The 15642-nt window shown below is 52.4% G+C and overlaps 1 protein-coding gene across 6 annotated transcripts in view; it reads right to left on the minus strand.

The window, feature by feature from the left end:
* Positions 1-205: 205 nt before the first annotated feature.
* UBE3C (ubiquitin protein ligase E3C) overlaps positions 206-15642 on the minus strand; it is a 110543-nt gene continuing 95106 nt past the window's right edge. For 4 of the 6 annotated variants that reach the window (XM_045086277.1, XM_045086280.1, XM_045086276.1 and 1 more), the window contains 2 exons: positions 9018-9148; positions 470-1972 (listed from right to left, as the gene is read on the minus strand). In XM_045086277.1, the coding sequence (XP_044942212.1) occupies positions 1802-1972; positions 9018-9148 (302 nt within the window). In that variant the 3' untranslated portion in view covers positions 470-1801. Of the gene's footprint in view, positions 405-469; positions 1973-8050; positions 8611-9017; positions 9149-15642 lie in introns of those variants that run through there. The other 2 variants (XM_045086278.1, XM_045086279.1) reach the window with 2 other exon arrangements.

Consider the following 15642-nt stretch of genomic DNA (forward strand, 5'->3'; position numbering starts at 1 on the left):
GTCCTGATAAAGTGCCTTTTGAAGAGAGTCACCAGCACCCCTCCCCCCCGGACACGCGACGGGGGCTGTCCGGTCTTCCTCCGGAGCAGCAGGAAGCTGCTACAGGGTGTCTTTCCACCTCGTTACCTGACGTCACATACACGCCCGGGGGAAACAATCGTTCCAGTAGCGAACCACAATGATCTCGGGGGACTCCAACACAATCTTGGGGAAAAAAACATTTAATGCAAATATTCAACCACTGAAACATACAAATAAATAAATAGGCTCAGGAGAGCTGAGAAAACCCAAGTAAGTGTAACCGCCGCTCCCTTCGGTCCCAGATAGTCCGCTTCCAGAATACGGATAACAAAATGCACAAACCACTATGCAGAGAAGGTCCAGAACGTCCAATGTAAACCAACCTAAAATAAAGATAAAACCAAGGACAAACCCTCATTATTTTATTTCTGTATATCAAGACTACAAATAGCATTTAAACACTTAATTTATTATTCAAATTATGAAATTATACATTTTGTTTTGATATGGTCATTGTCTTAAAAGTGTCATTCAGTTTCCCCGCATTTAAAAGCATATTGCTAATTCTGGTCAATTCCATAGGACAGCCCACAGCCCCAGTGACAGGCAACGCTAGGTGAGGCAGAGGGAGGTCAGAGCGAGAGCCCTCAAGCCCCCGGCGTCAGCGAGGGTCAGTCTGGCTCTCCCAGTGGGTGCTCAGACGCGCTCCCCGCTCTCAGAGGCCGACATCACCCAGCAACAAGGTAGGTCCTGATAAAGTGCCTTTTGAAGAGAGTCACCAGCACCCCTCCCCCCGGATACGCGACGGGGGCTGTCCGGTCTTCCTCCGGAGCAGCACCGTCGAGAAGCAGAGGGTGCAAAAGCCTGGCGCGCTGCCCAGGGACCGGGGAGAGGGGCGGGCGCGGCCCCAGGGTGCGGAGGGCGGGCGGCCTCGAGGTCCCGCCACAGCAGGCCGTGCCCAGTGCAAAGCCGCAGCCCGCCACTTTGGTTCAAGTGACTCAGATCGATGCCAGTGTCTGCTCTCCCCCAGCCGCCGCCGATCCCGGGCCACACGCACTGCGGGACAGGCGAGCCCCTCCCCTCTCCCGGAAGCCCGCAGCCGCGCTTGGAGCTGGACGCGGGAGCACGACGTCCGCCCGCACACACCCCCACACAGGAACAGCCAGACCGGCACGATGCGGTCAGCGTAAACCGAAACAAGCATGCTCGTCCTGTTCAGGGGAATGGCTTAAAAAGCACAAATAAAATATTATCATTGCTGTGTATTTTCCAAACCTAACCACTTTGGGAAAAGGCAGCAGGAGAGAAAATGCCTTCAGTTTGAACAATCAGGACTGTAAACAATTCCGCCACACGAGAAGCAGGAGCCCCGAGAGGATGCGCCTCCAGCTCTCAGACCGGGCATCTCTGCCGACGAGCACCCGCGCTGCCGCCCCCCGGGCCCCCAGCTCAGGAAGGGCTCAAGTCCACTAGCAAAGCCAAAGCTTCTTCTTTGGTTAATTTCACTGAGTTGCCACTAGTCTTAACACGGCGCCCCTTTCGGCACAGCCACCGCAGTAGCCACATGGCACGTAACGCTTGTGAGTCTACGTTGTCGGAAAAGCAGTGTCCATCTGAGTGAGTGACCATGACTTCACGGACCATCTGGAACGAGGGGGAGGGGAGGGAGGGACGGGGGGGCAGGAGAGCTGCAGGAGTCCGGCCCCAGCGCCCTCGCGGCCGGGGGTGCTGCCCGCGGTGCGGGCCCTGGTCGCTCCTCAGGGGGTGGCGCCGCGTCCGCTCAGCTCAGCTCGAAGCCAGCAGCGCACTCGATGGCGTACAGCAGCTTACTGCGCAGCAGCGACTCGTCGTGGAACTCCGGCAGCTTGAGCAGGTTCATGCAGGTGCTGGCCGTGGGCAGCCGCTCCAGGTCGGAGCCTCCGTTGTGAATGCAGAACGCGGGGTACAGCTCCTGAAAAGACAGCAGGCGTGCAGGACGCAGCCTTAATGGGCGGCCCCTGGATGGACTTTTTAAAAGCACACAAAACCCGCCTGCTCCCAACAGGAAAACGCTGTGGTTGCATTTTCGCGAGAGACATCTGGTTTCTGGCGGTGCTCGAGACTGTGCTCTGCGGCCGGCAGGCCCTGGGCACCGCGCTTCGCGCAGGAGAAAGAGCTAGAAGGGCACCTGTGGGAAACAGAACCTCTCCACCGAGCAGGGCCTCCGCGGTCGCTCCAGAAGGCCTGAACGCCGGTGGCTGCTGGCCTGTGTCAGAGCAGACAGAAGCCGCTGGGGGAAGGAGCAGCGGGGAGGGGCCGTGGCAGAGCACGTCTTCTCCAAACTCACAGCCACATGGATGTCCCAACAGAAAAAACAAAAACCAAAAACCAAACCAAAAAAACAAATTCATTCAAATGGGGAGGAAAGCACTGAAGCAACATGAAACCCAGGAAACTACACGCTGGTGGCTTAATCTCACAGTGAGGCGTTGTTCTGAGTGGTTTTCTGTTTCTTTTTTTTTTTTTTAAAGATTTTATTTATGGGCACCTGGGTGGCTCAGTCAGTTAAGTGTCTGCCTTTGGCGCAGGTCATGATCCCAGGGTCCTGGGACCGAGCCCTGCACGAGGCTCCCTGCTCAGTGGGAAGCCTGCTTCTCCCTCTCCCGCTCCCCTGCTTGTGTTCCCTCTCTCGCTGTGTCTCTGTCAAATAAATAAATAATATCTATTAAAGAAAAAAAAACCAAAAAACAACTCTGATATGAAGAACTGAGAAGAGAAACCGGAGGCTGAAAAGTCCGTATTGTTTACAACCTCACCTCCGCTGGGATGGCTACTATCAGAAAACCAGAAAGTGGGGGCACCTGGGGGGCTCAGCCGTTCAGTGTCTGCCTTCAGCTCAGGTCATGATCCCAGAGTCCTGGCGTCGAGCCCCACGGAGGGCTCCCTGCTCAGTGGAGAGCCTGCTTCTCCCTCTGTGCTCCCTCTCTCTATCAAATAAATAAAAACATCTTTAAAAAAAGATTTTATTGGGGTGCCTGGGCGGCTCAGTGCGTTGAAGCCTCTGCCTTTGGCTCAGGTCATGATCTCAGGGTCCTGGGATTGAGCCCTGTGATGGGCTCTCTGCTCGGCAGGGAGCCTGCTTCCCCCCAACTCTCTGCCTACTTGTGGTCTCTCTCTGTCAAATCAATAAAATCTAAAAAAAAAAATAAAGTTATATAAAAAAGATTTTATTGATTTATTTGTGAGAGGGCTCGAGCGTGAGCAGGGAGCCCACCAGGCGCCCCCGCCCACCCCCGTGATGGTGTTCTGAAGCCACGTGGTGTTCCGTAGAACTGGTGCCCGTCTACGCAGATGCCCCAGACCATGGGACCCGAGAACTCACTAGGAGATGAAGCAAAGGCAGATGAAAACCACAACTACCACTGGTAAGACAAAATCCAAAAGTAAAATAGAAAATAAAAACCTTGGAAGTCTAAATCTGAATTGGAAATGTCAGTCTGAACTTGTGATGTGATGTTCTCTTGGGGGAAAAACCCACCCGTTTGCGAGTGCTGTCCGTGGCGTCCAAGCCCGGAAATCACGACCACGCGCGACGACAAACAGCCGGATGCGCGGGTTTCGGCTTCTGCGGACCCACTTCTCACGGGAAGGACCCGGGGCTCCCCACGGAGCCAGGAGAACCACCTGACGAGCGTGGCCACGTGCCAGCCCACAAAGCCACCCCGCAGTCCCCGAACGTGGGTGCTCCGAGGGAAGGGGGCACCTGCAGTGGCCGAGGCACGCGACATGCTGAAGCCACGGGTGCATGCTGGCGGCCAGGAGCCGAGCGGAGGGCTGCCCCGGGCGCTGGCTCACCCCCGGTCCTGGGAACCGGCGAGTGAACAAAGATCACGGCTTATTCGACCATCTCTGCATGGAGCCCTCGGTGTGACCCACGAACTAGTGAGAAAAAAATAAACTTTTCTTCACAGGCGACGCCAGCTGGGACGTGAGGAGACGCCGCAGTTGGCAAACGGCTGCTTTACCGGCGCAGGACAGAAGGGATGTGGGGGCGGCGGCAAGTGGCGTCTGCCACCTGCGGGCCCACCCCACTCCTGCCCCGGCCCGGCCCCCGCCGCCGCGATGCTGGAGCGCAGACAATGTTACCCGCGCGACGTTACCACCAGGAGAGAAATTCAGGTCTGGAGGCTGCAGACCCTCTAGCGACCAGGTTCACAGGACAGACAGAGGAGCGACCCAGCCCCTCCGTGAACTCAGGGACCAGGGGCAAGAGAAGGGGGCGGCAGACAGGTGGCTCGCTTGTCCTGGGGCGCTGGCGGACAAAGTCTCCGCAGCCTGGCCACCGGCCCCTGAGCGCCGCGCTGGGGTCTTCCGCACAGGCCCACGGAGATCTATGCACCGGGAGAGAACGGCCCCCCCCCGCCCCACTCTAAGTCTGAGGACGTCAGCGTGCTCCGGACACTGTCGCGGACCTCGGTCGCTGTCCACGCGCTCTTCCCTCCTGCTTTTCTGCGGCTGTGCGGCGTCCTACTAGATGTGACGCGGCCCCACTGGCCCACGGACGGTCAGGTTACTTCCTAATTTTACAAATTAAAAGGGGTGAGGGGACAGGCTACATCCCCTCACCCCCGTGCAGGCGCGTGTGCCCGTGGGTAACTCGACTGGGCAGGCCGTGCGCGGAGCTCTGCGGCGGCCACAGTAACCGCACCCTCTCCCGCGCACACTAGCTGCACCCGGCCTCGGTGCAGTCCGCGGGCTCGCCTGCAACAGGAGCCCGATGACGTGGCGACGGCCTTCGTCCCGAAAGCCTGACTCTGCCAACGTTCGAGCAAGTGTGCTTTTAGCCCCGGTGCTGAGGGATTTCAGACACACTGCCGGAGCCTGCACACCTCACTGCACCAGGAAACAGCGCCCAGGAAAGCAAAACGGCCCCCCATAGGCGCCTGGCTGGTACCTGGAATAGATGGTTTCTCCTCGGGGTCAGTGCCCTGTGCACCTGTCACAGGCTTCCTCCTCAGAGCTGTGACCAGACACCCGTGCTTCCAACACCAGAGCGAAAGCTCACTCAGACGGCGGCGGGCACCTTCTCGTGCAATCCGCCACCCTGGCGCGGGCACGGGAAGCCTGGACGCACAGCCCTGACCTCCCTCCCAGGACGGCGTCCTCAGCAGAGATCCGAGACACAGATCATGACTCACGCACAACGAGGTTCCTAGCCTCGTACGGAAGAAGAGTTGTAATCAACTAATAAGAAACAGGAAGTCCACTGTGGTAACTTTGCAGGAGAGGACAGTACGAAATTTATTAAAAATATTTCAAGTATCTGCTTCCCCCTCTCTCTGCCTGCCTCTCTGCCTACTTGGGACCTCTCTCTGTGTCAAATAAATAAAATCTTAAAAGATGCGGGCCCTGGGAGGCACCTGCACCCCGGCCCCAGCCAGCCCAGGCGGCTTCGGGCGGGTTTTGCTTGGTTCGCAGGCTGAATTTAGCACGGACCTCACAGCGCGGGCACGGCTGGGAACGGCGCGGCCCACACGACGCTGACTGCAGACTTCCACGCGGCTCACCAGCCCGGGTACGTTTCAGCTAAACTGAAAGCTTCATTTAAACAGTGTATGTGGCACATAGCCTGTGTTAAAACCACTGTCTTTTAAAAAATTATAGTCTATATGCCACTTTAAGTGTCTCATAAAAGTGTCAGAACAGGAACCAAAAGAGAAACAGAAAGCACATTAATTACATTTATTATTTCACATTCTGACTACATGGGGGTGCAGTTGATTTTCTCACATGCTTGAATAATCTAAGATGAAAACATCACAGTTTTGAAATACAAAAGGACCTCTGAAGGCAGAGTCAGCGGGCAAGGGAAGGGGAGTGACCGGCTACATGGGGGAGCCCGAGACACATTTTGAATTAAATGCCCCATTTCAGCGTTTCTTTCATAATGCTAATTGAATTTCCTCCTTGGAGTCTTAAAAGTAAAAAAAAATGAAGTTCTTCATTGAAATCTGAGTCAAGGGCACTGTGTCGTGCAGAACTGAAGAGAGCACAACGGGAATTTGCATTAATTCAGAGTGAGAAAAATCATCAATTTGTTACGTGGCCCGATGGCAACTTAACAATTTTCTACAGCACTTTAATGATTTTTTTGTCTGTAACAATCACATTCACTGAACATATTAAACTTTAATTAGCTTTAGCAGACGCTATTCTTCTCCAATAATGCAGCACTGAGTTTGTAACTTTAAATTATGCAGGTTTGCCTTTGCTCCTTATGGCACTTGGACTGAAGGACACTCGTGCCCGGCCTGCCTAGCCAACTGGAAAGCACAAATATTAAGGTGATTTCTTCCACTCCGGAGTCTGACTTAGGACACATGCAAAGATATCTGAAAACTCTAAACTAAATTTTACATTTAATATATTTTAGATCCTTGGGAAAAATCTAAACTAGGAAGACGGTCTCATAGCTCCGCAAAGAATTTTTCATGGTCCGATGAAGCTCAGTCGTGACCGTGCGGGGTCACTAAGAGGGACCAGAGCTCACTAGGACTCCACGCAGGACTTCTCTTTTTATAAAGTTTTATTTATTTCTTTGTCAGAGAGAAAGAGAGAGCGTGCAAGCAGGGGAAGCGGCAGGCAGAGGCAGAGGGAGAAGCGGGCTTCCTGCAGAGCAAGGAGCCCGATGTGGGACTCTTGATCCCAGGACCCTGGGACCATGACCTGAGTCGAAGGCAGACACTGAATGACTGAGCCCCCCAGCTGCCTCTCTACGTGGGATTTAAAAACCGAATGTAAAGCCCCTCACTTCTCCTTTCCTTTAAACTTGCAACACTCTCTCAGGCCTTTTAATACATTCTCCTCCAGTTCCCAAATCTCTGGAACCTTCCCCTTCCAGCAACACCCCTAATTCTTACCAGCCCTCGACGAAATCAGTCAGGAGCCGGCAGAAATCTCTGGGTCCTCCTCTCAGTGCTGATGGGAGTGAGCCTTCCAAACCCCTTTCACAGAACGAGGTCCTTACTTTCCTTAGGTCTAGGTTTGGTGTCCTTTTGAAGCAGGAAGATTCTAGAAGCCTGGTTGCTCATAATAAAAGGTTGCTGATAAAACTACCCGACCGTTACTGCAATCTTAGCCTGTCTCATGGCTGTTTACAGGACCAGATGATAAAATCTGGCCCCCAGAGGGCCCTTTCCTTGGTACGGGTTGGTGCACCGCCCCCTGCTCTTCCTGCTCTCAAGGCCCCACCAGGGCCACATCCCCAGACCGCATGACACGCCATGAGGAACCGAACGGCAGAGCCGTGTGTGTTCCAGGCTGCTGCCTGGTTTTCCTCAGAGTCACAGAGGCCCGTTTTCCAGTGTGGGCCCGTGGGCCAGTGCTCGGCACCACGCAGCTGGCCCAGCTAGGGCCGGTTCCACAGCGAGCCTGAAACACCGCTCACGTTCTGAGTCCCTGCTGACGTGTACCGCTGGTATGCAGCAGGGTTTTTAACCCAGTCTGGAGGTTCTCCCCTTAACAGGTGAGTTTATTCTACGTCCCTTGCAATGGTTCGGCTCTCTCATTAATGTCCCGTATCTACTGCAGGATTCTAAGCGTTTTCTGTGTCTGATTGACGAAGTGGCTTCCGTGAGCCTTGCTGGGCACGCTTACTTCCAACCTTGGTACTTTGCAAGACAGAGGAATGATCTTTAGTTCTGGTTTTGCTGAAAATGACTCACCGCTTCCAAACTACAGCAGTGTCAGTCGCACAAGCCCTGCCCGCACGCATGCCCCTCCCGTTTCTCCCCTCCACGGCTCCGGCTCGGGCGGTCCCACTGGGTGCCGCACGGAGCGACTGACAGTCAACTTCTTTTTTTTTTTAAGACTTCTAAAAAAAAATTTTTTTTTAAAGATTTTATTCATTCATTTGACAGAGATCACATGTAGGCAGAGAGGCAGGCAGAGAGAGAGAGGGAGAAGCTGACTCCTCACTGAGCAGAGAGCCCGATGCGGGGCTCGATCCCAGGACTTGAGGATCATGACTTGAGCCTAAGGCAGAGGCTTAACCCACTGAGTCACCCTGGCGCCCCTCAAAGTAACAATTTAAAGAATAACTCCTACCATATAACTCATTGATCGAAGGTTCCGGAGTACATGCCTCTCGGTTAGTTAAACCAGCAGAGCAGAACTCCATGCTTATCTGCACGGATACTCTTCCCTATCATATATATACGCACCGCTGTGTATTTTAAACTATTAACGTTGCTTTATTTTAATTGACAATGAATAAGGGAACCACTAACTGTCCCCTGACTAAATTTAATTGCTAAAGATATTAAGTTGAACCAAGGAGGTAATCATCAATTATTGGAACTGATAAGTAACACAAAATAAGTAACAGGGAACAACCAGGGAAAAATCCACCCCTGACCCCTTGCACAACGGCGGTCTGAACCCCACGAGTCCACGAGCACACAGATGTTTCGATAAGCGCACATCTGTACCACAAGGGCACCTTCCCGCTACGAGGGCCGCTCCCTGTCGTCTGGCTGCCTTCCTCTGGGGATACCGCGGCGAGGCACAGGCTCACCGGCTGCCCCGTCAAGAGCTGTTCGCAGTTAAGTTCTGGAAGCGTCAAGAGGCACCTGTGGATCTTCTCTGCGCGGTGGGGGTGCAGAGGTTCCCCAGCTCTTCCGCTCCCCTCTCCTCTCCCCGAACACCCCACCTCGCTGCTCTTAGCTTGTGCTCTCCTCGGCGAGGAGGAACACAGAGGAGACGGTCCTTTACGTCCCGCGAGCCCGGCCCCGGGGCCCCGGCCCAGTCCCAGGCCATCGTGACCACAGCCCGGGACCCGCGCCAGGAAGAGGCGTGGTGACCTGCGCATCAGGATCCCGCGGACACTTAGCACCACCAGGGACAGAAAGACCTGGCACCGCCTGGGCCGCACGCCGCGGGCCGCCAAGACGAGGCGGCGGACGCGTCAGGTCACCCGCGCGGCCCTTCCTGCTCCGAGCGGTGCGGGGGCCTCTTACCTTGAAGCCCAGGAGAGGCGGGCGGGAGCAGCTCGTGACGAACTTGAGCAGCTTGCGCTTCTCCTCGTCCGTGAAGCCTTCCACAACCCTCCAGAAGACTCTGATGACTGGGTGGTCGGCTGAGTAGCCTCCTGTGGGGACGAGAACAGACGCGTCAGCGCGAACATGGCTGTCGCGTGGGGCTCCCCCGGAAACGCAGAGCGGCCACCTGTGGCGCGGCGTCACCCCACCTGCCGGGGCCGGAGGCGACACCCACTCCCCAGCCAGCTTGCTTCTAAGCAGGCTTGAACACGCCCCCCCGGCCGCGTGACCGGGCCAGCCGGGTGGCCTGGCCGCTCTGCTCCTCCTGCTCCGGGGAGACGATGCACGAGCAGGGGAGGGACGGCGCAGCTCTGAGGACCCAAACCTAAGGCCAGAGCGACGGTGAGCCCGGGCACAGGCGACGCCGCACAGGGGTCCGAGTGTTAACAACCAGTCTCTGAGGGGCAGACTCTAACCAGGGACGTTCGCGAGAGCCACGGGTCCGAAAACTTGTTTCTGACACACCCGGTTACTCTGCCCGTGTGATCTAAGCGTCTCGCCGCACTTGACCGCCCCCCGCCCAGCCAGCAGTGAGCCCGCGCGCAGGACACCTGCTCTCGGCGCGGCGGCCGCTTACTACTCTTCATCTGGTTAAGTGCTTCCTAAAACTGAAATAATTGCTATATATTGTTCCCCCATTGTTAATAGGCTACAGAAATAACATCGATAAAATATCTTAAGTGCATTAATTGGCACCAAAATGAATATGATAATATTTTAAAGCCTATTTACTGGAAAAGCAGAGATCATTAAAGGTCTGAGCTTCCAGTGCGGGCGGGTGGTGCAAACAGCCCAAGACAGCTTCTTGGCAAAGGAAAGGCTGGACTGATTCCCTTTCTGTAAACTGATGACTTGAGAGTGGGGACAGAGTGACCTTAGGTATTCTCTGCCTTTACATAAACATTCGAGTTCAAAGTTACAGCAGTAAAAAGTAATGACAGAAGGGGACATACGTGCACACGCTTATGTACCGATAAATGCACGCATATTTGTCTATTTATGTCAGCGTCAGCAGACTCAGACGTCGGCAACCACAGCCGCACCCCCCTTGGAACACCCCCCCTTTCTCAAACGAATCCCATGTTCCCGGCAGACCACCGAGGCCTGTGGGCCTCCACACATGCGCTCTCAGGGAGGCTGGTGCACGTCGGGGAACAGGGCCGCGATGGGGCGCCTTCACCGGCACCAGGTCCAGACCCCGCCAGAGTGACCTTGCGGGAAAGCTGGGAAAACAGGACTGAGAAGTCTGCATGGGGTTCTTTCTTCAAATCATACATTTCACCATTTAAAGTTTCTTTTTTAAAAGGTTTTGAGACAGAGGAAGAGTGAAGAGCGGGAGGTTTTCATGTAAGTTGAGTCACACCACATAGGTCCTGTTTTGTGCCTGGCTTACGTCTCTGGGCATGACGTTTCCAGACATATCAGAAGTTCGCTCTTTCGAAGACTCAGTGACACCCACTGCCGCGCACAGACCACACCCACTCCTCTGTCCATCGGCAGGAGGCCGTTCGGGAGGTCCTCTCTGGGCCCCTATGAATGATGCTGTGTGAACACCCGTGCGCCAAGTACGTGTTCAGTCCCTGCTTCCAATGCCCTCGGGTACACACGTGAGAGCAGAATTGCTGGGCCCGATGGTAAGTCTGTGTTTGGCTTCCTGGGGAGCCACCAGCCCATTTTCCATAGTGGCTACTTTACAGGCCAGCAGCCAGCAAGGGTTTCAGTTTCTCCACATCCTTGACCACACTTGTTACTCTCTACGTGGTGCCTGTGTGAGTCGTCTTCATGGACGGGTGACCTGTTCCACTGCTGTCTCATGTGCATCTCCCTCACGACTGGTCACATTTGGGTATCTTCTTTGGAGAAATGTCTATTCACCTCCTTGTCCCATTTATGACTTGGCTTGTCTTCTTGTTGAGTTGTAAGAGTTCTTTATATATCCTGAACACATATATATGATTTCCAAATATTCTCCCCTTTTATAGGTTGGCCTTTTTACTTTCTTGATCATGTCTTTTGATGTACAAAGTTTGTAATTTTGATGAAGTTCCATTTCTTTTTTCGCTTATGCTTTTGCATCATACCTAGGAATCCAAAGTCAAATCCAAGATCATAAAGACTTACCCCTTTTCTCCTAAGAGCTTTATGCTTCTAGGCCCTACATTAAGGCTGCTGACCCATCTGGAGTTCACTTTTGTATATGGTGTGAGGTAGGAGTACAGCCACTTTTTAACTCATGGTCAACTTTTGCAAAGAGCTGCCATCATCTTACATGCAGTCAGGAGGGTTCCACTTTCTCCACGTACTAACACCTGGCGCTCGCCTACCTTTCTGATTCCAGTCTTTCCAGTGGGTACACAGTATTCTCTCATCACGATCTGACTTCGTGCTGAACAGCTGTTGCTGTGCTAATTTGCTTACTGGCCATTTACATGTATGTTCTTAGGTGAAACTTTTTTTGGACCATGTTTTAAATTCAACTGCTTGTCCTACGAAGTTGTAAATGTTCTTTATATATATTATACGTATCACCTGAACATGGTTTCTTCCAATCTGTGGCTTGCCTTTTCATTTTCTTAACAGTATGTTTTGAAGCACAAAAGCTTTAATTTTGAGGAAGTCCAACTTTCTTTCAATTTCTTTTTTCTGGCTCTTGCTTTTGGTGTACAACCAAAAACTCCGTCCAATCCAAAGGCCATGCAGATTTTCTCCTTTATGTTCTTTTAGAGGTTTTATAGTTTTGGCTGTTACCTATGGGGCTCCCAGCCCGCTGAGCTCATTTCTGCACGTGGCGTGAGGTAACTGAAGCTCTCGGTTTTCCATGTTATTGTTGTCCCAGGACTGCCGTACCGTCAAGGGAACGGTCAGCGGACTGTGAACATGCGGATTCGCTTCTGAAGCCGATCACGGCGCATCGATCACTGTGCCAGTCCTGGTGCCAAGTCCACAATGTCCTGACCACTGCGGCCAAAGAAGTTTTAAATCCAGCGTAACTCCCGGAACTTGCTCTTCTGCAAAACTGTCTCAGCTATTTTGGGTCCTTTCTGCTTCGAAATGAACTTAAAAATCAGCCCGTGTGTTTCCACCGACAGGCCTGCTGGGATTTTGGTAGGGCTGCACGGAATCTGTTGATGAACATCGGGCGATACGGAATGTCCGACCCGTGACGCCGGCTGTCCCCTCTTCCTCTCCGCGGTGGTGTGTGCGCCACAGCGAACGGGTCCTACACATACACTCACTTTGCTGTGTCTACACTGTACTCTTTTTGCCGTTACCCTGAATGAAACTGCTTAATTCTGTTCTCAGATTGTGTGTGAGACCAACATTGGTTTGTGGTACTGATTTGTGCTGAAATGGTTTTTTATTATTTATTTATTTATTTATTTATTAAAAGATTTTATTTATTTATTTGACAGAGAGAGTTCACAGTAGACAGAGAGGCAGGCAGAGAGAGAGGAGGAAGCAGGCTCCCTGCTGAGCAGAGATCCCGATGCGGGACTCGATCTCAGGACCCTGAGATCATGACCTGAGCCGAAGGCAGCGGCTTAACCCACTGAGCCACCCAGGTGCCCTGAAATGGTTTTTTAGTTCTCATTTTGTTTTTCTGTCAAGCTATCTATGAAGAAAGCCGGTTTTACTTCCTTTTTGGGGGTGGAGGGGCACGGGGAGAGGAGGGGGAGAGAGAGTCTTTTTTTTTTTTTTTAAATTTTATTTATTTGACAGACAGAGATCACAAGCGGGCAGAGAGGCAGGCAGAGCGAGGGGGAAGCAGGCTCCCAGCGGAGCAGAGAGCCTGATAAGGGGCTTGATCCCAGGACCCAGGGACCATGACCCGAGCCGAAGGCAGAGGCTTTAACCCACTGAGCCCCCCAGGCGCCCCGGGAGAGAGAATCTAAGTGGGCTCTACACCCGGCACGGAGCCCACCGTGGGGCTTGCACTTACGACCCTGAGGCCATGACCTGAGCCGGAACCAGGAGTCGGAGATACCTGGCCAATTGAGCCTCCCCGGCACCCAGTTTTACTTCTTTCACTTTTCTTTTCCAACCTGGACGTTTTTCTTTCCTTTCCTGCCTCCTGCCTCACTGCACTAGCTAGAAACCACGGTCACGTGCCTCTGACACAGGCAGGCAGCATTTAACCTTCCCCAGAGGGCCGGCAGCTCTGACGTGCTGTGCGTGTCCGCTCTCAGGGCGAGAAAGTTCCCTCCTGTTCTAGTTTCCTGAGGGTTTTCACCCCAAATGGGTAGGAGACGCTTGGATGTGCCAGAGCTGCACTCGCTTTTTCCTTTCTCTTCTGCCTCGACGGAGACGACTGTGCGGGTCCTGTTCTCTACACTGTCAGCACTGCACGTTACGTGCACACGTTTTCAGATGTTAGATGAACTGTGCATTCGTGGGGTAGGTGCTGCCTAGCTGCCGGATTCAGGCTGCTAATATACTGAGGATTTTTGATCTTTGTTCCTGAGGGATATTAATTTATGAGTTTCTTGTGTTATTTTTGTATCAGGCTAATAGTGACCTTTGAGGAGAGAAATCTTCTCCTCACTCAGCTGCAGCTGGAACTCCTACACAGGGTATGTTTTTAAGGCTTAAATACTATTCTGGGAAAAATACTCATTTCATAATATTTAGAAAACAGAGAAGAACAATGAAGAAAAGTCACTTGTAATTTTGTTAATTATAAATGATTATTATGATTTTATGAAAATGAAGTGACTTTAATATTTTTTTCTGATTTTTAATTTTTTAAAAAAGATTTTATTTATTTATTTGACAGATCGCAAGTAGGCAGAGAGGCAGGCAGAGAGAGGGGGAAGCAGGCTCCCCGCCGAGCAGAGAGCCCGAAGTGGGGCTCAATCCTAGGACTCTGAGACCATGACCTGAGCCGAAGGCAGTGGCTTACCCCTCTGAGCCACCCAGGCGCCCCTTCATTATTAGTTGTTTTAAAGCAGGCTCCACGCCAGTGTGGTGCTCAACTCATGACCCTGAGAAATCAGGAGCATCATGCTCCGCTGAGGGACACCGCCAGGTGCCCCAGCACTGGAATGACTGTAGTTCTCCTGGCCTTGAAAATCGAATTATGCAGCGTGTCCCAGATGGTAAGCACAGGGAGTGGACACTGCGTAGCAGCGAAGGGCCTCACGCCCGCGACCGTGCAACTCCTGCTTGGTCCTACCAGACCCCAGCCACGGAGACGTGGTTTCACACGCACTCACTGTATCGTCACGTTTACTTAAGAATATGTCTACATTTTCTAAGATATCTAAAACATTTTTAATATTATATTTTGTTATTTATTTATTTATTAAAGATTTTACTCATTTTATTTGACAGACAGAGATCACAAGTAGGCAGAGAGGCAGGCAGAGAGAGGAAGCAGGCTCCCCACAGAGCAGAGAGCCCAATTCGGGGCTCGATCCCAGGACCCTGGGATCATGACCTGAGCCGAAGGCAGAGGCTTAACCCACTGAGCCACCCACGTGCCCCTATATTTTGTCTTTTAAAAGTAATCTCTATTCCCAAGGTGGGGCTTGAACCCATACCCGAGATCAGGAGTCACATGTTCCTCCAACGGAACCAGCCAGGAGTGCTGCTACATAAAATGCTTCAGGGGTGGGGCGCCTGGGGGGCTCAGTGGGTTAAAGCCTCTGCCTTCCGCTCGGGTCATGATCCCAAGGGTCCGAGGATTGAGCCCCACGTTGGGCTCTCTGCTTGGCAGGGAGCCAGCTTCCTCCTCTCTCTGCTCTGCCTGCCTACTTGTGATCTCTGTCAAATAAATAAATAAAATCTTAAAAAAAAAAAAAAAAGATAAAATGCTTCAGGGGTGCCTGGTGGCTCAGTCAGTTCAGTGACGGACTCTTGGCTTCAGCCTGGGTCATGATCACGGAGGCCTAGGATCGAGCCCTGCGTCAAGCCCCACATCCGGCTCTGTACTCAGCATAGAGTCTGCTTGGCCCCTCTGTCTGCTCCTTCCATACTTGTGCTCTCACACTCTCTTGCAGGTAAACAAACAAACAAACAAATAAATAAATAAATAAAATATTCGGGAGAAAATAATAAAAAAATAAAAGACTTTAAAATGTCTGTGTGCACAATAACATGAAGAATCAGTGGCTCACGGGGTGCGAGGTACCAAGGAGAGCACGTACCGCACGGAGCACGGGCTGTGGGCATGAACAACGGATCTTGGAACTTACAATTAAAGTTGAATTAAGAGAAAAGAATCCACGGCTCACAACTACAGATTTTCATATGTGTTTAAGATCTGGAGTTTCCTACAGATGAGAAAAAAGAATGAAGGGCTGGAGGTACCCTCAGCCAAGCTCCAGAAGGCTCGCTATCCCCTCGGTGCTCACCCTGCTTGCCGCACTCTCCGCGAGCCCTACCCGTCCTGATCCTACCCCTGAAGTCTTCACATCCTTAATAAGCAATTTAACTTCTGGGCTTCTCTCATTTAAAAAAAAGAAAAAAAAAAGTACACGTATAAATAAACAAAAAACTATTTATTACAGTGGAAGGTTAAATAAATCATATATACCTATTTAAT

The sequence above is a fragment of the Mustela putorius genome, unplaced genomic scaffold (assembly GCF_011764305.1).
Source record: "Mustela putorius furo isolate JIRA1106 unplaced genomic scaffold, ASM1176430v1.1 tig00000929_pilon_pilon_pilon, whole genome shotgun sequence".
Classification (NCBI taxonomy): Eukaryota; Metazoa; Chordata; class Mammalia; order Carnivora; family Mustelidae; genus Mustela; species Mustela putorius.